General features: G+C 57.3%; 1 protein-coding gene across 2 annotated transcripts in view; it reads right to left on the reverse strand.

The window, feature by feature from the left end:
* The window catches only part of ARID3C (AT-rich interaction domain 3C), a 120,091-nt gene that overhangs the window by 24,434 nt on the left and 70,102 nt on the right, over window positions 1-25,555 (reverse strand). For both annotated transcript variants that reach the window (XM_043546650.1, XM_037902449.2), the window contains exon 3: window positions 14,273-14,345. In XM_043546650.1, coding sequence (XP_043402585.1) covers window positions 14,273-14,345 — 73 coding nt within the window. The remainder of the gene's footprint in view (window positions 1-14,272; window positions 14,346-25,555) is intronic.

Raw genomic sequence — 25,555 nt, forward strand, 5'->3', positions numbered from 1 at the left:
GACAGGGGGCTTGGGCTGCCGCTGGCCTTTCCCCACCCTCATCTCACCCCAGCTCTTCCGGGGGGGGGTATGTGAGGGGGTCAGCACCACGGTTGCCCCCAGGGTGACTGCGTCAGGGCAGGCAGTCACAGCCCCACTGACTCTCCCCTGGGATCAGCCGCCCGGCTTTGGTGGCTGGGAAGGAGCTGGCGTGTAAAACAGGGAAAGCACAGCTGATTGTGCAAACACTCCCCTCTGCCAACCCTCGCCCCGCCCCTCCCCGCAGGCTGCAGGGGCCCCAGTGCCCAGGACTGCGGGGAGCACCGGAGAACGGCCTGGAGGGAAGGAGCAAGCCACACGTCCAGCAGCTGGGCTGGTGCAGGGCGATGGCCCTGGGGCCGACTGCAGGGCGTGGAAGGCACAGCCTGACCGACTGGCAAGGCCTGGACCCCCAGGGCTCCAGGGACAAGACCTGGCTCCTGGACAGCCCTGAGCCGCCCAGGGCCAGAGCTGCCAGCGGCCGGATCTCCACCACACTGCGCCATAGCAGCTGGGAGCCATGGGGCATCCATGGTGGCTGTGTAGGGTTGCCAGGAGTCTGGTTTTCGACCAGAACACCCAGTCGAAAAGGGACCCTGGTGGCTCATTAAAAGTCGAGTTGTTGGTGCAGGCAGGCTCCCTACCCAACTCCGTGCAGCTCCTGGGAAGGGGCGACATGTCCCTCCAGCTCCTAGGTGCAGGGGCGGCCACGGGGAGCTGCGGGGCAGTGTGCAGAGCCGCCTGGCCATGCCTCCGCCTAGGAGCCAGAGAGACATGTTGCTGCTTCTGGGAGCAACCTGAGGTCAGTGCATCCCAGAGCCCACACCCTGAACCTACTCCCGCACCCCAATCCCCTGCCCCAGCCCTGAGCTCCCTCCCACACCCAAATCCCTCATCTCCAGCCCCACCCCAGAGCCCACACCCCCAGCCAGAGCCCAAACCCCCTCCGGCCCCCCAAGCTCCAGCCTCACCCTGGAGCCCCCTCCCACTCTCCAAATCCCTCGGCCCCAGCCTGGAGCCTGCACTCCCAGCCAGAGCCCCACCCGCTCCTGCACCCCAAACCCCTGCCCCAGCCTGGTGAAAATGAGCCAGTGAGTGAGGGTGGGGGAGAGCGAGCGATGGGGGGGGGTACTGGAGTGAACAGGGGCGGAGCCTTGAAGAAGGGGTGGGGCAGGGGTGGAGCCTCAGGTAAGGGGCGGGGCAAAGGTATTCAGTTTTCTGTGATTAGAAAGTGGCAACCCTGTCTCAGTGGGGGATGTTTCTGGTGGGGGGCCGCAGGCACGGAGTTAGCTGCTGCTGGAGAGCAGGCGGGGCTGGAGTCTTGTCTCTTCCCAGGACCCACACCAGCCTGGGGCCTTCAACAGCAATGGGGCACCATTCCCCCTGGGAAAACCACCCCAAGACTGGTCCCACTGCCAAGGCAGCCCCAGAGGGGCGGGAGGGTTTGGGACATTTCCACAGGACATGAGCCTCCGGTTTGTAGTGGTGGCAAAATGTCGGGGTGACGGATGCGGAATAGAGACAGGGGAGGGGAACACTCTTGGCCGCACCCTGTGACCAAACTGGCCCTCCCTGGCTAAGCCGTCATCTCATGCCTCCATCCGTCCCCACGCACGTCCCCGCCACCCACCAGTGTCTCCCCAGGCAGGCGGGGCCGTGCCGGGAGCAGCCCAAGCCCCATGGCAGTGTCTCCTGGCTCCCTCAACTCTATGACAGGCCTCGATTGGGGGGCAGGGGGCTGTCACTGACACACGAGGTCCCCCCCGGGGCAAGGAGGGAAGGGGGAGGGAAAGAGACCGTTCCCCACAGCTCCCATCCCTGCTGGGTAGCTGGGAGCACGTCTGGGTGCTACAGAGCCGTGTTCAGAACCAATAACCACCCACTCGTCCGTCCCCTCACATGCCCCCTCTACCCATCTGTCCCCACACACGCCCCCTCCGCCCATCCATCCCCACGCACGCCCCCTTTGCCCGTCCATCCCCACACACGCCCCCTCTGCCCAACCGTCCCCACACACGCCCCCTCTGCCCGTCCATTCTCACACATGCCCCCTCCGCCCATCCACTCTCACAACCCCCCACTCCACCGGTCCACTCCCACCCCCCCTTCACCCGTCCATTCCCACACACGCCTCCTCTACCCATCCGTTCCCACACACGCTCCCTCTACCCATCCATCCCCACACATGCCCCCTCCCCACGTCCGTCCTCACGCACGCCCCCTCCGCCTGTCCATTCCCACACACGCCCCCTCTACCCATCCGTCCCCACACATGCCCCCTCTTCACCTGTGCGTCCCCACGCAGGCCCTTCTCCACCAATCTATCCCCACCTGCACGTCCCCATGCACATCCCATGCACCCGTCTGTCCCCCCTACACCCCGTCCCGTCTCCACCTGTCCCATCCACCTGTCTGTACCCCACGCGTGCCCCGCCCTTCACAAGGGTGGGTGGGAAGGTGACTTTAGGCACTGGTCTCTTTCCCGATTGCAAACACCTTTCAAAATCTGATCTGGCTTTAACACAAGATCCCACCTGGGTGCAAAGGGCAGGTCTACGCAATCACATCCCCTCGTCACGGGGCAGAGGGCGGGTCTTTATTGGGATGCTGCGCCAGGCACACCCGCGGGGAGCGCCAAAGGGGACATGAAACGCCCCGCAGCGCCTGAGGTGGCTGGGTGTGAATGCGTGAGTGCGCATCCATGCACACCAAAGTGCAAGGGTAAGTGTGCGACGGGGGGAAGCATGTGTGCCCACGTGTGCCTGCCGGTGCAGCCCGTGAGCTGTGGCCACTCGTGCTATGCGTGAGTGTGGTGGCAGAAAGCCTGGGCATGTGTGTACACAGCGCGTGTGCGTGTGAGCATGGCACAGAAGTGCACACGCGTGTGCCTGCCGGTGTGCGTGTGGGTGGGTCACAGGTATGTCCCTTCCTGTGGGGGTGAAATACGCTCCACTGCCATGAAAGACTCAGGGGTGCTCCTCCCGCCTGGTGAAGCCCCCCCACAAGCCTTGCCCGCCCTACAGACGTTGCCAGGGAAGACTGGCGTGAACCTCCCGGCCGCCCTCTGTGTCCAGCGTGTGGCGCTTGGCAGCGGCTGATTAACGACGCTCGGGGTCAGAGGGCACCTCCGGGGTCCCTGACCTCCCCCTGGCTAATGAGGTGTAGAGCTCTGCGGCCCAGATTGCCTCTGCAGCAGGCCGGGCGGGAGAGCTCGCTGGAGGGGAGAGCGCCCGGGATGCAGAGCGACGCGAGGGGTGTGCGCGTGTGTAGGGGGGTCTCTGGGGAATCAGATGCACGTGGGTGGCAGGGGTTGGGAGGGACCCAGAATGGATCAAGGCACAGAAGGAAGCCCCATGAAGTCGGGGAGCTGTCAGGCAAGGGGGTGAAGCCATTTCTTGCAAACAATGGCCCCCTGCAGCGTGGATCCCAGCGGGCCACGCCCAGGAGTCGACGCAGAGGGCAAAACCAGCCTCCAGCCCCAACCCCAAGAGCACTGAGCTGGTCCCCAGCAGGATCAGCTGGATGGGAGCTGAGATGGCTGGTCTGACATCTCTGGTCTTCATTTCACCCTTTCTGGAGTGGATTCCATTATAATCTTCAAACTGCCCCCCTCCGTGCCCCCTGCATGCTTATGGGTGTTCGTGCTCGGCTGGGGAAGCCCCCCCCCCCCATGCTGTTTCCACTGCTTTAACAGCCATCTCTGCCAGCCTCACGCCCCGAAGCACGTCACAAACGTAGACGTGGGATGCAGTCCCCTCTGGGGTGGAGCACAGCAGCTCTGACAGCACACAGCAACACGACACACATGCTCAGCCGCTGTCTCAATAACAGCAGCAGTTTCTGGGGGACAGTGAAGAACTGAAGCAAATTAGGGGGGCACAAACTGGCAACCTCCGGAGTTAGAACTGGGATTAGACGCTGAGGTTAACTCCTGGGAAAAGTACCCGGGTCTTTAAATAAGGCAAATAGTGGTGTTCCCCAAGGGTCTGTACTGGGACCAGTCCTATTCAACATATTCATACACGATCCGGAAAAAGGGTAAAAAGTGAGGTGCCAAAATTTGCAGATGATACAAAACTACTCAAGATAGTTAAGTCCCAGGCAGACTGCGAAGAGCGACAAAAGGATCTCTCAAAACTGGGTGACTGGGCAACAAAATGGCAGATGAAATTCAATGCTGATAAATGCAAAGTAATGCACATTGGAAAACGTAATCCCAACTCTACATATACAATGATGGGTCTAAATGAGCTGTTACCACTCAAGAAAGATCTTGAAGTCATTGTGGAGAGTTCTCTGAAAACATCCACTCAATGGATGTGGGGAGTCAAAAAAGGGAACAGAATGTTGGGCATCGTTAAGAAAGGGAGAGATAATGAGACAGAAAGTCTCATGTTGCCTCTGTATAAATCCATGATACGTCCACACCTTGAATACAGTGTGCCGATGTGGCGCTTGATGCACATACAGGAGACACGTCACCTGCGTTCACGCTGCGTTATCAGGGGAGATTTCAACCTGAGTAACGTACGCTGGAGGTCTCAGGCTGCCAGTACTAACGTGTTCTTGGAACTCTAAAAATTATAGATGACAATTCCCTGATTCCCAAAGTGCTGCATCCAACAGGGGGAATTCTGTAGTAGATCTCGTCTAGACAGATAAAGAGGAAGTGATCACAGAACTAAAAATTACTGGTTGCTTAGATGCAAATGATCATGACTTGATTGCATTTGTTGTGTGTAAATAGAACAAAGTCCAGACCAGTGATACATATATATAATATATATATATATATACTTGGTCTCTTGAAAGGGCCAATTTCACAACGCTGAAAACAATTCTGAGCCAGATCAGCAGGTAGAAGGAATTTAAACAGAAACATGTGAATGATAATTGTAGGTTGTTTAAGAACATTTCACAGGATGCCCAAAAACCACAATCAAGAAAGATGGCTGCATTGGTTAAAAACAAAAACAAAACTCCAACTTAGAGCTGAAATGAAAGCAGCTGTACATATAAGACAAATAGAAAAAAGGGGAAGTTAAAAGCAATGAATATAAATTAGAAGCTAGGAACTGTAGAAAATTGATAAGGGAAGCAAAAGGACACAAAGCAAATGCTGTGGCCACCGGAGTTAAGGACAATGAGAAGGTGTTTTTTTAAGTGTAGTAGGAACAAAAGCAATCCTAGTAATGGTATTGATCCATTATTAGCTGGAAATGGTAGACTGCTCAATAATAATGCAGAAAAGGCAGAAGTGTCCAATAAGTAGTTCTGTTCTCTATTTGGGGAAAAGCCCGATGATATATTCATATGATGAAGGTGAAGATGATGAAATACTTTTCATCCCAACAGTGTCTCAGGAGGATGTTAAATAGCAACTAATAAAGTTAGACATTTTTAAATCAGCAGATCTGGATAACTTGCATCTACAGGTTTTAAAAGAAATGACTCAATTAATGAAGAATTATAGGCGAGTATTATAACTAATACCAATCAACATAGGTTTATAGATATAGATCGTGTCAAACTAACTTGACATAATTTTTTGGATGAGATTACAAGTTTGGTTGATAGAGGTAATAGTGTTAATTAATGTTCTTTGTTTCCTGTAAAGTGCTTGACTTGGTACCATATGACATTTTGATTAAAAAACTAGAACAATACAAAACTAACATGGCACACACTAAATGGATTAAAAACTGGCTAACTGATAGGTCTCAAAATGTGATTGTAAATGGCGAACCCTCATTGAGCGGGGCTGATTCCGCTGGGATCGGGTCTTGGCCCTTTGCTAGTTAACATTTTTATCAGTGACCTGGAAGAAAACATGAAATCATCACTGATAAAATATGCAGATGACACAAAGGTTGGAGGAGTGGTCAGTAATGAAGAGGGTAAGTCACTGATACAGAGCCGTCTGGCTGGCTTGGTAAGATGGGTGAAAGCAACCAATATGCATTTTAATACAGCCAAAGGTAAGTTCTTACATCTAGGAACAGAGGATTGGCCATAGTCACAGGAATGGGGACTCTCTCCTGGGAAGCAGGGACTCTGAAGAAGACTTGGGGATCATGGTGGACAATCAGCTGAACATGAGCTCCCAGAGCAACACTGTGATCAAAAGGGTTAATACAACCCTGGGAGGCAGGGGATTTCCAGTGGGAGCAGAGAGGTGATTTTCCCTCTGTACCTGGCACTGGTGCGGCCGCTGCTGGGATCCTGGGTCCAGGTCTGCGGCCCACAGTTCCAGAAGGATGTTGGTAAGTTGGAGGGGGGGTCAGGGAAGAGCCACGAGAACAATTAAAGGGTTAGAAGACCTGCCTTACAGTGATAGTCCAAGGGGTTCAATTTATTTAGCTTAATAAAGGGAAGGTTACGGGGTGACCCGATCACAGTCTTTATGTACCTACATGGGGAACAGAAGTTTGATAATTGGCTCTTCTATCTAGCACGGAAACATATTTATAACATGCTCCAGTGGCTGGAAATTGAAGCTAGACAAATTCAGACTGGACTGCTAGAGCCATGAGATTGACAAGGAAGCCGGCTCCTGGCTCCCCAGCTGGGTTGCTGCCGGGTCTCCACTCCAAGCTGGGCTGCCATTCAGGCTCCTGGCTTGGGCTGCTGTCCAGGCTCCCCGCTGGGAGCCCTGCTGCCCTGCAGGGTCCCGGTTCCCTGCTCCCCGCCAGGAGCACAGCAGCTGAGTGGATTCCGGGCGCAGATCTACCCGCTGGAGGTGAGAAGCCCCAGGTGGCTTCCCCTCTGCTACCGGGAGGCAAGAAACCAGGGGGCAGCTGGGCTCCTGTTGGGGAGCGGCATGAGAGGCCTGGCTCCTAGCCCCCCACACTGCCCCTCGTCAGTGTGCGGAAGTGCTCCGGGGGAGGGCGCGCACCAAGGAAGGGAGTGTGGACGTGAACCACCGCAGTAATTACTGCAGAGGCTGCAAGTCGACCAAACATAGAGAGACCTGCCTAAGGGGGTGACCCCGCAGGAGCTTCATTCATGGCTAAAGCAGACTCCTGGAATGGGGAGGGTTGCTGAGAAAACACCCCCAGGGCAGGGTTTGGGGTGGGAAACTGAGGCAGCGGCGGCATGGGAAGGCCGACTGAGCAAGCCGGGCTGTAGGCAGGACGGGGAGGAGAATCCGGGGCAGAATGCCACTACTGGGCAGGAACGGGCACAGGAGGCCAGGGCGAGCTGGGAAGGTGCTGCCCGCCGTCAGACTGTGCAGAGGGCTGGGGGGAGGGGAGGTGCCCATGGGGGGGGGTTGATGTTTCCCTGCTTGGTCACTTACACCGGTGCAAAGTGGGGGTCACCGCGCATGCCTGCAAAAGCCTCCCTAGTTTCGGGGGCCTCTGTCGGGGAGCCCAAGCGGAGACCCCTGGAGCTGCTGAGTCAGGCACCCAAAGGTAGGGGCCCCATTTTCCCCGAGCCTCGACGTGGCCCGCTGGGAGGGTGACGTCAGGCAGCGACAGGGGGGATCTGAGCCAGCAGGGACCCCCAGCAGCTAGCCTGAGCCGCATTGCGCCAGCCAGAGACCCGACCCCGTCACGCACCCCACTGGGCCAACAGCTTCTGGTCCCGCTACAGCCGATGTTTTCGAGAGTCACAACCAGTCTTGGTTTAAAGAGGCCCAGGGTACGTCCACGCTGCACTGAGACGGGGGCAGGGCACCTCCAAGCTGAGCCAGGCTCGCCCCACGAGCTGAGACCCCCAGCACGAGAGGGGTCAGGACCCCTCGGATCAGGCACTTCTCCCTATGCAGGGACCGAGGGGCGAGCCCGCCCCCGGCTGGACCCTGCTCTGCGGGATGCTAACCCGACAGAGCTCCTTGCGGCTCTCGCTGGGGGGCCCTCGGATCGCTCCCAGAGCTCTTCTCTGAGCCCTGGCCAATAATTCACCCTCCGCGGGGATGTGGGCACCAGGCCTGGGCACTGGACCCACTCAGGGTCCCCCCGATGCGGGAGGCAGAGGGAATCCGCCCTCCTGCTCTCACACCCATGGCATGCCCCCCGCCTCAGTTCTCCTCCAGCCACATGGAGCAGCCCGGAGCTGTTCCTGAGTCACTCCCGCAGCAAGTGTGAAGAGGTTCGCAGCTCCGGAGCCGCGCCAGGGACTATCCTGCCTCTGGGTCGGGGGCCAGGCTCCTCGCCTGCTCTGGAGGGCTGGGGTCGATCAGAGGAGGATGGGTTGGGGGTGCAGTGACAGGTGTCCCAGCTGCCCCGTGGGCAGGGTGGGGGGAAGGGCCGGGCACTCAGATCATCCCCAACGGGCTCCTCTGCTAAGAGCACAGCATCACCAGCAGTCGACCCCGGTGCGACGTGGGGGAGACGTGGGGCATCAGCAACCCCATCCCCGCCCCGAGGGCATTGGCCATGAACGGAGTTAGCTCCCCCCTGCTCCCCGGTCCGGCCAGCGTCCTGGGGAGGGGGCACCGTGCAGCCCGCTGGAGACCGGCCCAGCAGTGCAGGGCTGGCCGGACACAACGGGGCAGTTTGGGCTGGAAAGGGCATGGCAGCCGCTGGGTAGGGGCACATGGCCGCCCGCACACACACACACACGCACACACACACACGTGCACGCGCACACACACACATGTGCTCACTCACGTGCACGCACCCCCCCACACACTCATATACAATCACTACGCCTCCACAACCACACTCACAACTACAACCATGTGTGCACAACATACACGGTGGAACACAACCCCACTCCGCTGCCTGCCGAGCCCTCTGCAGTCCCCACCCAGCCCCAGGCAGCCAGCCGGCCCTGCTCCCTCCCCCAGGGGCTGGCCAGGGGTCCCCCAGGGATCAGGAAGAACCGGTTTCACAGCCCTGCCCTGCCTGGGTAAATATTGTTGGTACAAAGGAAGGAAATAAACAGCCAAGCCTCGTAAAACTCCTGCCCCCGGCCCTCCACTCCCAAACCCAGGGATGGGGCCGGCACCCACAGCCCAGCGGAGGGCTGGAATCATTCGCCTTCGCCCTCCCATTGTGGGCAAGACCTTCCCAGGGCCTGGAAATTGCATTTCCTTCCCCCAGCCCGTGGAGTGGAGCCTTTCCCCCTGCGTGCCACCCCAGTGTGTCCCCCAGCCCTGGGGGTGTTTGCTGCTCTCGGTGAGCCGTTCCCAGAAGCTGACGCACCATATGGCACAGGCAGCTGGAAACGCTGGGGGTAGGTCCTACATAAACACCACCAGTTTGTTTATGGGCTCCCCGGGGAAAGGCTGGGGGGCTTTCCGTGTGTGCGTAACACAGACAGAAAACATTTCCAGCCCCTCCGCCTCTCCCCTATTAGGGGCAGTGCGGCCCAGTGAATAGGGCACTGGACTGGGCGTCAGAACACCTGGGTTCTGCTCACGGGCTGGGCAAGTCTTTGGGCCAGTCCCTCCTCGACCCAGGGCTTCTGTTTCCCCTCCCACCCTTTGCCCATCTCATCTGCTTAGATCTGTAAATCCCACTCTGCAGGCCGGGCAGTCTCGGCGCACCGGGATTCACAGGACTTTAATACCCGTAAAGAAGAACACGTGGGCGAAAGCTGGGACGCAGGGCCTGGCTGTGTGCAGCGCCGTGCGCAGCGGGGCCCTGGTCTGCGCAGGGACAGGGACGCTCACCGTCTGCGCAGCAGCGAGCGGGGATAGGGCCCTATAAATGCAGCCTTGTCACCGGTAATCCGGGCCCACGCACTGGTGCCCTCCGCGGCTTGACGAGTCCCATGCAGGGTACGTCTCGGCAGCAGCGGGAGGACGCAGCCAGGGGGGTTCGCATTCAGGCCACTAGCCCATGCTGCTGCCGATTTTAGCACCTGCCTGGCTGCAGTGGACGCAGCCCTGGAGGGCGATAGGACCTGGGAAATCAGCCCTCCGTGGGGGACTGCTCAGGGCTGGGGGGCTGCGGGGAGAGCGGACCTGCAAACCCTGAGGATTACCCTGGCTCTAGCCAGGGGGACTCCGGCTCAGTTCTGGACTTGCAGGTTTGCTGGGGGTGCCCTGAGCAGGGACTCGCTTTTCTCCTCGTTATTCCGAGCCTGCGCCCGTGGCTGACTACAGCTGGGGGGCTGGAGGGGGCCGGACAGACCCTGCCAACAGCTGGGATTGCTGAGCAGCGTCCCCGGAAAGCGGGATCTCCCGGAGGGGCAGGGTGCCCTCACACCCCTCCCCGGGAACGGGGCCAGCAAACGCCATTTTGTGCCATTTAAGAAATCCTGTGGCCAATACCCGGGTCTAGCACCTCTTTACAAGCTTGACAATGAAGTCCAGTTCCTTACACGCTGGGGGGTTATCGGGGGGCGGGCCGCACACACTGGGGTGTTGTCGTGGGGGGGGAGGCCAGGCCACACACACTGGGGTGTTATTGTGGGGGGGGGGCAGGCCGCATATGCTGGGGGGTTATCATAGGGGGGCCAGGCCGCACACGCTGGGGGGTTATCGTGGGGGGGGGGCCAGGCCGCACATGCTGGGGAGTTATGGGGGGGCCAGGCTGCATATGCTAGGATGTTATCGTGCAGGGGGCCAGGCCGCATATGCTGGGTGGTTATCATAGGGGGCTGGGCCGCACACACTGGGGGGTTATCATGGGGGGGGGCCGGGCTGCACATGCTGGGGGGGTATCGTGGGGGGGGCGCGCCGGGCCACACACGCTGGGGGGTTATTGTGGGAGGCCGGGCTGCACATGCTGGGGGGTTATTGTGGGGGGCCGGGCCGCACACGCTGGGTGTTATCGTGCTGGGGGGGGGGGGGGGGCTGCTTGAAATATTCTCTGGCTCCATTCCAGCCCCCTCGCAGCCTAACCAGCGAGCAGACGATGTCCCATGCAGGGACCACCCAGCGCAGCCACTCCCGGCCTACGGGGCTCTGGAGCCCACGGGAAGTCACTGGGGAACAACCATAAAATTGTTGGCTCCAGCGCCTTTCACCTCAGGCGATACCGGAGCCCTTTGCCGACGGCCTCCCTGGAGGCTGACATGCAGCCAGCTCTGGGGTGGAACGCGGCTGCTGCTTAATGGTGCACAGCAACGCCGCACGGCAAGTTAGGACAAGGAGCGCAGCATTACATTTCTGGTGGGAATCGGGCTCGGATCCCCGACTCACTTCTCCAAGGAGCCGCCCAGGGGCCTCAGGCGCTGCCCCTGCGTGGGGCTCTAATGGAGACAGAGATGGTTGGCAGAGGTTAGCGACCGTGGCCGGATGGGCGGATAAATGAATGCCGGCCGGGAGGGACGCACGGAAGGCGGCAGGGAGCAGAGTTATTTGTCCCTGTGCCGGGATCAATGCTATCGCCATCCCCGGGCGCTGGGGCCGGCTGGCTCGGGAGCTGCCACCCGCTGTGGATTTATAGCCATCGACCGGGCCGGCCCCGGGGAGCAGCCCCCGGGGGATTTGATCCCCCGGCTCGATTTCAGGAGCGGCACAAAAGCCCCAATCAGCTGTGCACAAAGAGAGGCCGGCGGTTAATTAGCGCCCGTATGTCAGCCGGTCCAAATGGAGATGGAGTTAATTAGCTCTGGAGAGAGAGATAATGAGCCCCACGCAGCAGCTCATGGATCTTGTCTCCTGCACTGCGTCTCCTGGGCGCCCAGGGCTTGGAGGCAGGGCCCACGCGGCTCCCTGCCCCCTGTCCGTTCCCCCAACTCCCCAGCCTCCGTTCTGCCCCATGCCGTGACCCCACCGTCAGCCCCAGCCCCCCAAGATGTGCCAGCGCCCTCAGCACGCTCAGAGAGGGGAGGGGGTCAGCATGAGGAGCCAGCACCAGGACTTGGGGGGCAGGCGAGGAGGGGCTGGTTTCCAGTGACAGCCGCCGAGCCCGGGGGAGAGCAGCTGCTGGGCAGGACCTGACGGGAGGGGATGGGAACAGCTCAGCCCATGGCTGCCCCTCGGCAGGCAGGCCCAGCAGGAGCGGGTGGCATGTCCTGACCTCGGGTCTTTGCCAGGCAGTACCTGTGCAGCTGGGTGCAGGGTGCGAGGGGTTAATCACAGCCACGGGTGGACCGGCCCCGGGAGAACAGCAGTCGCCCGGCATGCCGGCCCAAGGGGCGGAAATACCCAGTCCCCTTCTTGCACCCACCCACCCCCTGCCTGCCTGTGCCCCGCATGCCTGGCACCGCAGCCGACGCTGTGGGATGCCAGGCCCCCACCCCAAACACGCCCGCCCCTGCGGGGAATCGCCCTGGGCTGCCCGCGGCAGAGGGATTATGAAAAGGCAGTCCCGCCGTTCCCATTCTCTCCAGCAGAGGGCAGCAGTGCTCCCAGGCTCCCCTGAGCCCGCACCTTCTCGACCCAGGGGCCACTGTGTGACACAAGTTGGCCGGGTCTCAGCCCAGAAGCCCATTTCCTGCCCCACACCAGCCACACATTCACACTAACCCGGCCCCTCACTGGCCACGGAGCAGAGCCCAACCTCTGAATGGGCCGTGGAGGGAGGCCAGTGAGGGGCTGGCTGGGCAAGGCAGCAGGGGGCGGGGGGTATCAGAGCACCCTCCCCAGCATGGAGCCATACAAGGCGAGAGGTATTCGGGGCCCCCTTTAGGGACACTGACAGCCAACCATGGCACGGAGCCCCACCCGCCCCGGTGGTCTCACCAGCAACCAGGCGGCGCCCCCAGCATGGGGGGGCTCCGGGCACCAGCAGCCCCTTCTCCCTGCCAGCCCCCGTTAATTAGCACAACATTAACCTCTGCCTGGGGTTTAGGCCGTATCGAGCGGCATGTTCATTAATCCAGCCGCCAGCAAAGGGCTCTAATTAATACCGGCCCGGCGCCCCCTCCCCCCAGCACTGGGGAACCTTTTAATTGTTCCAGGGCTGGTTGGGGGGAGGTGGGGGTCAAAGGTTAAAGCATTTATCGAATCACCTCAATTGCTGGGGCTTCCCACCCATCCCTCCCGGTGCCGATAACGGAACCCACTGAGGACTGGCAATACGGTGCAGCTGTGCCTCCCCCGAGCGTCAGCCCTTCGCGGCCACTCCGGCACAAAGACACGGCGTAGAGCCTGGTTCAGAGCTCCTTCCCCATGCACAGCTCTGCCGGTGCCCCTCGCTCCCGACCCACAGCCCCCCCAGCTCCGCCGGTGCCCCTCGCTCCCGACCCGCAGCCCCCCCAGCTCCGCCGGTGCCCCTCGCTCCCGACCCGCAGCCCCCCCAGCTCCGCCGGTGCCCCTCGCTCCCGACCCGCAGCCCCCCAGCTCCGCCGGTGCCCCTCGCTCCCGACCCGCAGCCCCCCCAGCTCCGCCGGTGCCCCTCGCTCCCGACCCGCAGCCCTCCAGCTCCGCCGGTGCCCCTCGCTCCCGACCCACAGCCCCCCCAGCTCCGCCGGTGCCCCTCGCTCCCGACCCGCAGCCCCCCCAGCTCCGTTGGTGCCCCTCACTCCCGACCCGCAGCCCCCCCAGCTCCGTTGGTGCCCCTCGCTCCCGACCCGCAGCCCCCCAGCTCCGCCGGTGCCCCTCGCTCCCGACCCGCAGCCCCCCAGCTCCGCCGGTGCCCCTCGCTCCCGACCCGCAGCCCTCCCAGCTCCGCCGGTGCCCCTCGCTCCCGACCCGCAGCCTCCTGCTAGCCCAGCCCTGGGCTCCCCACTCAGCCCTGCTGGTGCCCCTGAACCCTGACCTTGTAGAGTACCCCAGTCCATCATAGTCCAGGAAACCCTAACTTTGCCCCCTCATAGCCCCGGCGAGAACCCCTCTGTGCCAGGACACCCGTCTATCCAGCACAGGCGCGAGGGTGGAACCAGCGAAGGGATCGAGGTCCCTGTGGCCTTCCCAGCTCCAACACGACACGTGGGCCCCTCCCAGGAATGCAGCAGCTCCTTCTGCCCCCCAGAACCTCGGAGCAGAGCCAGCAAATGGACCCGTGTCCTGCGGACGCCTCCAACCCAGATCTGAGAGCCTGCAGCCAGAACCAGCAACGTCAACCCGGCCGCGTAATGTCCCCACCTCAACCCAAGAGCCGGCCCCAGCCAACAGAGCCTGGCAGCCCAGCAGCGGATCTCAGCTCCAGAGCGACCCCAGGGGGCACCTGCCTGTCCTTGTCCACTGCTTCCCTGTCTTCCCACAGGCCCCCCCCATAGCATGAAGGGTCCCCTTCCCACCAGCCCCATGCTGTCGATTTGACTGAGCGGGACAGTGGTCGAGGGTGGGTCCGGAGAATTGGAAAGAAGCTACCACTCAGTGTGAGAGTGAGTCACGAGCCCACCCCCCGTAACGCCTCTCTGCAGCCGGGCTCCCGGCCAGGGACCCCCAAAGCCCGCGGCCGGCCCTTACCTCTCCTCTGCATGAAGCCAAAGAGGTCGTCCAGAAACTCCTTCCGCTTGGGGTCGTCGTCCAGTTCGTAGAGCTGCAGGGAGGAGAGAGAGACGGCAGGTCAGCATCGCAGGAACCGAGCAAGCCCTTGGGCAAACACACGCGTCCTGCAGGGGGCGCTGTAATGGACTGGGTAGTGTGTGTGTGTGTGTGTGTGTGTGAGAGAGAGAGAGAGAGAGACACCACTGCCCTCTGCTGGACAGCATCGGAGCTGCTCCACTGTGTGTCATAGGCCCTCTCCTGCCAGCAGAGTCCCCTGTAACTGGCATGGTCGGGGGATCTGGGTTTTGGCCTCACCATGGTATTTGACCTCTGCAGCCCCCACCGGACGTGAGTGAGGCTGATCTCAGGAGCCTCCTGAATATTCAAAGTCCTGGCTCCCCCCAGTCAAACAGCTCCGTGCCCCAAATCTGGCTGTGGTCCCTTCCTTAGACCCACAGCTGCCTGTGGCGATTGCCTCATGGAGGGGCTGTGGGATGCGGGTGTGACTGTGGGAGTTTACCTGGTGTCTCTCTGGGTGGGAGGTTGTGCATGTCTGGGGTGTACGTCCAGGTCCGGGGCTCTGCATGTGCTTGGGGTGTGTTTGCCCCACAGCCACGTGCCTGGGCGTGATGCCGCGGTTGTGTTGCACGGCTGATCTCTCGAGATTCACTAACAAAATTCCTTTGCTCGGTTCTCTTCTCTGTAGGTTCTTACCCCGCACCCGTCACTGCAGTGTCTGGGCTCCTTCCAGTCGTTGTACTAAGTGAGGACTGACCCCTGTCTGTGCAGCAGCAATCCCTCCCGGCCGAGGAGAGCGCCCCCCTGTGGCACAAGCTCCTACAGGGCTCAGGCTATGAATGGGCCTCAGGAAGCTCCTGCAGGAGGGGCCCCGTGGGACAGTGCTGGGGGCCCAGCTGTAACCTGCCCCAGGGCCAGGAGGGTCTCCTGGCCCGTCATGGCCCTTTCTGCTCCACGCAGAGCCCTGGGCCCCGGGGACTTGTTACTGATCCCCTGACCCGGGACTGTCCCCAGCAGGCACTGATGACCCTGTCCGCGAGCAGGATGGAAGAGCGAAGTGCTGGCTGCAGCCTTGGGGCCCAGCACCTGGTGAGCAGTGTTCAGCCCCCCCATCCAGCATCCATCTCCGGTCCCCTCCTTCGCCCGCACTGGGAGAGCTGGAAAGATGGACCAGCTCCCACTGACCTTTAGAACATCAAAATGGCCACACTGGGTCAGACCAAAGGTCCATCCAGCCCAGGATCCTGTCTGCCGACAGTGGTCGGAGCCAGATGCTTCAGAGGGAACGACCAGAACAGGGCAATTATTGAGTGATCCATCCCCTGCCGTCCAGTCCCAGCTTCTGGCAGTCAGTGGTTTAGGGACACCCAGAGCATGGGGTTGCAGCCCTGATCACCTTGGCTAATAGCCACTGATGGACCTATCCTCCATGAACTTCTCTAGTTCTTTTTTGAACCCTGTTATACTTTTGCCCTCAAAGCTGCCTTTGCTGAACAAGGACACTCCACCAGGGAAGCAGATCACATCATGGAACAGGCCACCCAAATACCTGCTTCAGTACAGAAATAAACCCCGCTCTGCCCGCACACCCCTAGCTGTCACCTACTGCCCCATATTGGAACCCATACGGGGTATCATCAAACAACGACAGCCCATACTTGATGGGGACCCCATCCTGAAAGAAATTTTTCCTGAACCCCCTCGTTCGACTTTCAAGCAACCCCCCAACCTCTCCAAACTCATCATCAGACGCAAGCTCCCCACAGACCAGCTCACACCAACTAAAAGCAGCACCAGACCTTGCCAGAACAGATGCAAAACCTGCAGCCATATCACCACTCCTACAATGATCAACTCCCCCCCCAACACACCTTTTAAGATTCATGGATCCTACACACGCCTCCCACAACACGTGGTGTACCTCATCCAGTGCATTAAATGTCCCAAGAGCAACTAGGTGGGTGAAATGAGGCAATCGCTGCACTCGCAAATGAACTCACACAGAGCAACGACAAAGGACAAGAACGCCATATCACTTGTGGGCGAACACTTTTCCCAAAGCGATCACTCCCTAGCTGATCTCTCAGCCCTCATCCTCAAAGGAAACCTGCAGAACATTTCCAAAAGACAAGCCTGGGAGCTTAAATTCATCACTTGGCTAGACACTAAAAATCATGGACTGAACAGAGACCCTGGATTTATGGCTTATTCTAACAATCTATAACCCACCAACAACTCCCCGCCCCAGCTGCTTCCCCCCCACACACTTCCTTTCCTCCCTGTGACTGGATGATATTAAATGGGCCACTGCACCTTGAATGGTCCCTTGAAATTTGTGTTAACTACGTATGCTAAACAATCTGTTCCACCTTGGGTTGAGCTGTGACACTGATTACGTTTCCAAGAGCTCTGTGCAGCTTGAAAGCTTGTCTCTGTCACTAAGCTTCTCTCTCAGCAAGCTTGCCCAATAAAACATATTACCTCACCCACCTTCGCTCTCTAATTGTTCCTAACATTCTGTTCGCTTTTTTGATGGCCGCTGCACTTTGAGTGGATGTTTTCAGAGAACTATTCATAATGACTCCAAGATCTTTCTTGAGTGGTAACAGCTAATTTAGACCCTGTCATTTTTTATGTAGAGTTGGGATTACGTTTTCCAATGTGCATTACTTTGCATTTATCAACATGGAATTTCATCTGCCATTGTGTTGCCCAGTCACCCAGTTTTGTGAGACCCCTTTGTAACTCCTCACAGTCTGCTTTGGACTTAGCTATCTTGAGTAAATTTGTATCATCAACAGATTTTGCCACCTCACTGTTTACCCCTTTTTCAGATCATTTATGAATATGTTGAATAGGACTGGTCCCAGTACAGACCCCGGGGGACACCTCTATTTACCTCTTTCCATTCTGAAAACTGACCATTTATTCCTATCTTTTGTTTCCTGTCTTTTAACCAGTTACTAATCCAGGAGAGGACCTTTCCTCTTATTCCATGACAGTTTCCTTTGCCTAAGAGCCTTTGCCAAAGGCTTTCTGAAAGTCCAAGAGACACTATATCAACTGGATCCCCCTTGTCCACATGCTTGTTGAGCCCCTCAAAAAATTCTAACAGATTGGTGAGGCATGATTTCCCTTTACAGAAGCTGTGTTGACTCTTCCCCAATGTACTCTTTCATCTCGGTATAGGGAGAACAGATAGCAAGTATGAAAAATCGGGATGCGGGGAATAGGTTGCCTATATAAGACAAAGCCCCTAATATCAGGACAGTTCCAGTAATATTGGGATATCTGACTGCCCAGCTCTACATCCCATCCTGAGGTGACATGTACCCAGTGAATATGGGGATTGTTGAAATCCCCCATTATTCTGGTGTGTTCTGTTTTTCTAGCCCCTCTCATGTCCCTGAGCATTTCACAGTCACTGTCACCACGCTGGTCAGGTGATCGGTAATATATCCCTACCGCTATATTCTTATTATTCCAGGGTGGAATTTCTATCCACAGAGATTCTGTGGTACAGTTTTCTTCATTTAAGATTTTTACTCTCTTTGACTCTGCTTTCTTTCACATCGAGTCCCACTCGCCCACCAGCGTGACCGACTTTGTCATTTCTACCGATTTTGTACTCTGGTATTATCGTGTCCCATTGATTATCACGTTTCTGTGATGCCTGCTATATCAATATCATCCTTTAATACCAGGCGCTGAAGTTCACCCATCTAACTACTTAGATTTCTTGCATTTGTGTACAAGCACTTACAACATCTGTCAATATTTAGTTGTCTGCCTTCCTGTGATGTACTAGAATGGGGCTCTCTTCAACGGACTGTTTTTCTTCAGTTCCTACCTGTACGTTATCAACTTCTATCCTCTCCTCCTTACCAGGAGACAGAGAATGTGTTCCTCCAGGCCTGTCGGCTTTTCCCAGCCCTTAGTTTAAAAAGTCCTCAATGACCTTTTTAATTTGACATGCCAGCAATCTGGTTCCATTTCGGTTTAGGTGGAGCCCATCCTTCCTGGACAGGCTCCCCCTTTCCCAAAAGTTTCCCCAGTTCCTAATAAATCTAAACCCCTCCTCCCTACACCATCGTCTCATCCATGCATTGAGACTCTGCAGTTCTTCCTGTCTAACTGGTCCTGCGCATGGGACTGGAAGCATGTCAGAAAATGCTACAATGGGGGTCCTGGACTTTAATCTCTTACCCAGCAGCCTAAATGTGGCCTCCAGGACCGCTTTCTTATCCTTCCCTATGTCCTTCCCTCTCTACTATCCTTCCCTATGTCCTTCCCTCTCTCCCATCCTTCCCTCTCTCCTATCCGTCCCTGTGTCCTTCCCTCTCTCCCATCCTTCCCTGTGTCCTGCATGGTACCTACAGGAACCACGACCACCGGCTCCTCCCCAGCACTGCACATGAGCCTGTCTAGAGGTCTCGAGAGATCCGCAACCTTCGCACCAGGCAGGCAAGTCACCATGCGGTTCTCTCCCGGTCATCGCAAACCCAGCTCTCTATGTCTCTAATGATCCCCTCCCTCCCACCCCTTACTATTACCTGGCTCTTCCGGAGGGGTGGCCTCAGGGCGAGAGGTTACCACGACATCGTCTGGAAGGAGGGTCCCAACTATGGGATCATTTCCCTCTGTTCCAGCTGGGTGTTCTCCTTCCCCGAGACTTTCCTCCTCCACAACCGCACAGAGGCTGTCAAGTATGTGTGTGGCGAGGAGGGGGACGGCTTTGCTGTGTCCCAGAAAGTCTCCTCTCTGTACCTCTCTGTCTCCCTCAGCTCCTCCAGCTCAGCCACTCTGGTCTCCAAAGCCCGCACACGGTCTCTGCGGGCTGTGAGTTGCTTGCACCGAATGCGCACACGCGCCACCGACCTGCCCACAAGGCAGGTAATCCTACAGGCTGAATTCAGTGCAATAACCTGGACGTCTGCCTGCATTAGCTTTACTCTGGTAGGGTTATTTCGGGGGGGGGGGGGGGTTAGCTGTATCTGCTCCCACAGTCCCTCTCAGAACCCCTCGCAAGACTCCCGTTTGCTGCCCCTGTTTGCTGGCTCCAAACTGTATCAACCCCTAAAAAGAAAAGGAGGACTTGTGGCACCTTTGAGACTAACAAATTTATTTGAGCATAAGCTTTCATGAGCTACAGCTCACTTCACCGATGCAGTGAGCTGTAGCTCACGAAAACTTATGCTCAAATAAATGTGTTAGTCTCGAAGGTGCCACAAGTCCTCCTTTTCGTGAATACAGACTAACACGGCTGCTACTCTGAAATATATCAACCTCTGTTATCCCAGTTCCGGGAGACAAAGGGCCTCCCCACAGCCGTGCAGGGGGCTGGCTGCTGGCGTGGTTCCCCCCGGGATGGGGTGCAGGAGGGTTCCCTGGAGTAATGAGCGGAACAGCCATTACTCAGTGCTGCTGAGAGCCGAGGACCCCAGCAAGCAAAGGCACCTGATGCTGGGGGGTGTCACATGCAGGGAGTCCTTCAGAGCACAGCCCCTGGGAACCTGAGCTGGGGAGATATGCAGATGCCCAGCCCCCAAGTCCCAGGCCCTGCTCATTCCCAGCTGTTCCCTGGGCGCCACCCCCCCTCCCCATTATGTGCAGTGCCAGGTCCCCTTTCACTGCACCATCTAGGGTGGGCCAACGTCCTCCAGCGCAGACCCTGCATTCCTGGCTGTAGGGTGGGTGGGGCATGAAGGAGGTTCTGGCATACAGCGAGCTGGGAAGGGGGACCCCCAGCCCAGGGGAGGATTGTTTGGCTCCTTCTCACCCCGGGACCCCCCACTGGAGCCATCGCTCACCCGCCATGCTTTGCCTATGAGGAGCCTGCAGCCGCCAAGGGGAGAGAGAGGAGCAACCGTGCAGGGGACGGGGGGACACGCAGCCAGCGCCAGGCACCTGCGCCAGGCACCTCTGACCCCTGGCTTCTCATCTCGGTGAGGCTTCCCAAGCTGGGGAAGGGAAAGCCCCAGGAGCTCTGACTCTGTCAGGCCCTGCCTCCCTGCGCTTGGCCGCCGCCTGCCCTTTTCCCCCGCCGCCAGGCAAGCGGGTTAGCTCCCTGGGCTCCAATAATCCAGCCGCTCTTGGCCGGCGTCACGGGTGAATCTGATCCCTGAGCGCTCGGTGCTGAGATTCTCACGCACCCCCCTTGTTAACTAAACACATCTCATTAGCTCCGCTTCCGAGGCAGCCAAGCGCAGCCGCTGCTCCAGGCGGCCCCGGGGAGCGGGCACGCAGCCAGCTGGAGCTGTGCCAGGCAGCCCTCGGCGCAGCTCCAATTAACTCCTCACTCTCATCCCTCGCGCTGTCTGGCCGGTCAGCGTCCCTAGGACACACAGGCTGGGAAACTTGGCCGGGCTTTGGAGAGCGGGGGAAGGAGCTTCCAGAATGGAGCGAAAACCTCTCCTTTGGCTAAGGATCCTGTACCACGGACGTCCCGGGCATACGTGGCGGGCAGGATCCAGCCTGAGATGAGCAGCCCGTGGCAGCTGTTAATAACGCTCCTGAAAGGGCCGGGGGAATTCTCTGGGCTGGCCTAACCGGTGGCTGCACAGTGCCGGGGCGGGGACCGGTCACACCACCGAGCAGTGCGGCTTCGCTTACATTTAGTGCAGTCACAGGGACCCGGCGTGGGCTCTTTCTGTCCCACATCCAGGAGCAGTAGGAGCAAAGGGCGTGGCAGGCTGGGCTTCATCCAGCCCAATGCCCCGTCTCTGACCAGACCCACAAGCAGCGCTAACAGAAACTGAGCCGGGAAAAGCACAGAGAGACCGCGGAGCCCTTCTGGTTGCCTGGCCTGAGAGATGCAAAGGCCGGGGAGGAACATGAGCCGTGAAAAGCAAAGGGGAGTCTCCAGGGTTCACCCCTCACCGGCGTTAGTGCCACAGGGCAGGGGAGCTGTTCATTAGCCGGGCAGGCAGGGACAGACCCGGGGTTGGGGCACTAACCTAGGACTCCAGAGATGCAGGTGGAAATCTCAGCTCTGCCGCTGACTTCCTGTGTGACCCTGAGAGCAAGACCCTCCAAGGTCTTTATGCTCCTAACCCCACTGATTTCAGTGCACACCTGTGAGAGCCTGGGCCCCAGTGCCCCACGGGGAGAACAGCGCTGCTCTGCCTCACAGGGGGTTGTGAGGGGCTCAGATCCTGCGGGGGCCGCTGTACGTATCTCAGAGAGAGAGAATTTGATTCGATGATGTGAATTGTCACCTCCCTCTAACATAGACTTGACAGACTTCATCAAGAACCCGTCCTACGACGATCCCTGTTCCCCTTCCCGTGGGCAGCTTTTATTCTCACTTTCAGACTTGGGGCTGCAAGGGGCTGGCTGGTGCAGATGTTACCACCGCCCACATCGGACAGAATGAGAACTGCACAGCTGTGGTCATAGGCCCTATATTGCTCACAGCTAAGGATGATCCACTCACCTTTGGCACAAAAGATAGAGGAGACCAATGCACTTGGCGCAGACGGAGCTGAACTCTTTTCCTACTGTGTGAATATCGGGGGCAGGCGCAGGTCAGTGACCCCCGTGAAGTTCCAGGTGGGTGTGGGCTTGTTACAGGGGTTTTTCATTGGCTGCTGCCCCCCACCGTGAGGTGGCTCAGGAGTGGGGGAGTCTCAGCGCTGGCCACATCCGCAGGTGACTGTTTACAGGAGGCCACATAACAGCTCTCGTCTGCACTAAGAACATACAACCGGCCAGACTGGGTCAGACCAAAGGTCCGTCCAGCCCAGTATCAGCCTGCCGACAGCGGCCAAGGCCAGGTGTTGCAGAGGGAATGAACAGGAGGCCACATAACAGCTCTCGTCTGCACTAAGAACATACAACCGGCCAGACTGGGTCAGACCAAAGGTCCGTCCAGCCCAGTATCAGCCTGCCGACAGCGGCCAAGGCCAGGTGTTGCAGAGGGAATGAACAGAACAGGGAATCGTCGAGTGATCCATCCCCTGTCAGCCACTCCCAGCTTCTGGTAGTCAGTTGCATAGGAACACCCAGAACACGCGGTCGCATCTCTTGACCCTCTTGGCTAAGAGCTGTTGATAGACCTATCCTCCATTAATTTATCTAATTCTTTCTTCAAACAAGTTATACTTTTGGCCTTCACAACATCCCCTGGCAAGGAATTCCACAGGTTGATTGTGTGTTGTGTGAAGAAATACTTCCTTTTGTTTGTTTTAAACCTGCTGCTTATTAATTTCATTGGGTATCCCCTGGTTCTTGTGTTACGAGAAGGAATAAATAACACTTCCTTATTCACTTTCTCCACACCAGTCATGATTTTATAGACTTCTATTATATCCCCTCTTAGCCATCTCTTTTCCAAGATGAAAAGTTCCAGCCCCAGTCTCTTTAATCTCTCCTCATATGGAAGCTGTTCCATACCCCTAATCATTTTTGTTGCTCTTCTCTGTATCTTTTCCAATTCCAATATATCTTTTTGAGATGGAGTGACCAGATTCAAGGTGTGGGTGTATTATGGATTTATATAGAGGCATTATGATATTTTCTGTCTTATTATCTACCCCTTTCCTAATAGTTCCTAAGATTCTGTTTGCTTTTTTTGACGGCCGCTGCATATTGAATGTATGATTTCTGAGAACTACCCACAATGGCTCCAAGATCTCTTTCTTGCATGGCAATAGCTAATTTAGACCCCATCATTTTGTATGCATAGCTGAGTTATGGTTTCCAATGTGCATTACTTTGCATTTATCAACATTGAATTTCATCTGCCATTTTGTTGCCCAGTCACCCAGTTTTGTGAGATCCCTTTGTGACTCCTCACAGTCTGCTTGGGACTTGGCTATCTTGCGTAATTTTGTATCATCTGCAAACTCTGCCAGCTCACTGTTTAGACCTTTTTCCAGATCGCTGATGAATATGTTGAACAGCACAGGTCCCAGTACAGACCCCTGGGGGACACCACAATTTACCTCTCTCCATTCTGAAAACTGACCCTTTATTCCTACCCTTTGTTTCCTGTCTTTTAGCCAGTTATTGATCCATGAGAGAACCTTCCCTCTTATCCCATGACAGCTTACTTTGCTTAAGAGCGTTTGGTGAGGGACCTTGTCACAGGCTTTCTGAAAATCTAAGTACAATAGATCCCCCTTGTCCACATGCTTGTTGACCCCCTCAAAGAATTCTAGTAGATTGGTGAGACATGATTTCCCTTTACAGAATTTCCCCAACAAGTTAGGTTCATCTCTGTGTCTGACAATTCTGTTCTTTACTATAGTTTCAACCAGTCTTCCTGGTACTGAAGTCAGGCTTACCGGCCTGTAATTGCTGGGATCACCTCTGGAGCCTTTTTAAAGAATTGGCATCACATTAGCGATCCTCCAGTCAGTGGGTACAGAAGCTGATTTAAGGGATAGGTTACAGACGACAGTTAGTAGCTCTTCAATTTCATATTTGGATTTCTTCAGAACCCCTGGGTGATCCCCTCTGGTCCTGGGGACTTATTACCATTTAGTTTATCGATTTGTTCCAAAACCTCCTCTGACGACGCCTGAGTCTGGGACAGTTCCTCAGATCTGTCACCTAAAAAGAACGGTTCAGGCACTAAAATTCCCCCCAGATGACGACGGTTGGCAGGTGACTGTGAGGGTTGAACTTGCAGTGCTGCCGTTGGACCTTTTCATAGTCACAGATTCCAAGGCCAGAAGAGACCATTGTGATCATCTCGTTTGACCTCCTGGCCAGACCAGAGGGGCCAGAGAATGCCCCCAAAATAATTCCCAGAGCGAATCTTTAAGAGAAACAGCCAGTCTTGAGTTAAAAATTGTCAGTGATGGAGAATCCAGCGTGACCCTTGGAAAATTAACCATCGGAACAATTAATCTCCCAATTAAAAATTTACCCCTTATTTCCAATCTGAATTTATCTAGCTTCAATTGACAGCTAGTGGATCGTGTTAGACCTTCCTCTGCTAGACCGAAGAGCCCATGATTAAGTATTTGTGCTCCAGGTCGGTACTTATAGACTGAGATCAAGTCACCCCTTAACCTTCCCTTTGTTAAATTCAGTAGACTGAGCTCTGTGGGTCTCTCACTCTAAGGCAGGTTTTCTAATCCTTTGATCATTCTCGTGGCTCTTCTCTGAGCCCTCTCCAATTTATCAACATCCTTCTGGAATTGTGGACCAGACCTGGGCATAGGATCCCAGCCGCGGTCGCCCCAGTGCCACACACCATCCCTACGGCCTTGTAACACTGGAAGGTAAAAGGTTTGGGACACACGGTCAGTCCCCTCCTGCCCAGACTTTGCCCAGCACTGTCCCTCTGGGGGGATGTTTTCTGGGCTAAGGCAAAGGTGCTCTTGGCACCTGGCCAAGAGTCCAAAGGCCACGGCCGCTTTACACGCACCTTTGCACGCCTCTCTCTGCTGAAAGTGGCAACACAGGCAGCTACCCTGTTTGCTCGTGCTCAGCGCTTCTGTGGCCCATGAACAAAACCAACTCATTGCAGAGAAAACCTGCAGCTGACCAGTTCTGCCCTGGGGCCAGAGGAGTGGGGACAGGACTCCACACCTCAGAGCTTTCAACACTTCCTCTGTATCCCCCGCCTCCTTCCTTGTGCTGCCGGCAGTGCCTCAGAGGGGTGGAAGCCAGAGTGTCTCATTCCCTTCTCACCGCTGATGCTGCTTCTTCGTTCCCCCCCTGCCCCCACTGGGCTCGGAGACCAGACCAATCAGCTGCATCTGCTGCTCTGGTCAGTCTCACAGGCAGAGTCTCATGCACTAGCCCAGAGGCGCAATGCTGGGGTTACAGGCATTGCAGGCAGACGCTAACCAGGGAACACTTCACCCCCTTCCCTCCTTCTGCTGGTGCCACATCTCCCCACTGCCCTAGGGGCTGCTGAGGTCCCCGTTCCCTCTCCCATGCAGCTGGGAGGCAGAGGCTGATGGGCTGGAGAGGAAGGGGAAAGGCAGCAGTCACGCTGGGAGGCAGAGAAATACGCGCTCCTGCTGGGGAGTAGGACAGCTGGGGCATAGTTGGCATCTCTGCTCTGCCCGCCAACCCTGCCTACCCACCGCCTGGCCTTGAGTCTTGCGCAGGCAGGGATGGGGTGGGCAGGCGGGGGGTTCCCTTGCTTAGGATCTCAGCTGGTTGGCACCCCAAGACGGGGAGCGCTGTGAGATGGGGTAGGACATTGGCAACAGGACTGGTCAAAATCTGGTCAATGTGCCATAGGGACCCATCCTGGCTTGGCCAAGGGACACAGGCTAGATG

The sequence above is a fragment of the Chelonia mydas genome, chromosome 5, assembly GCF_015237465.2.
Source record: "Chelonia mydas isolate rCheMyd1 chromosome 5, rCheMyd1.pri.v2, whole genome shotgun sequence".
Taxonomy (NCBI): Eukaryota; Metazoa; Chordata; order Testudines; family Cheloniidae; genus Chelonia; species Chelonia mydas.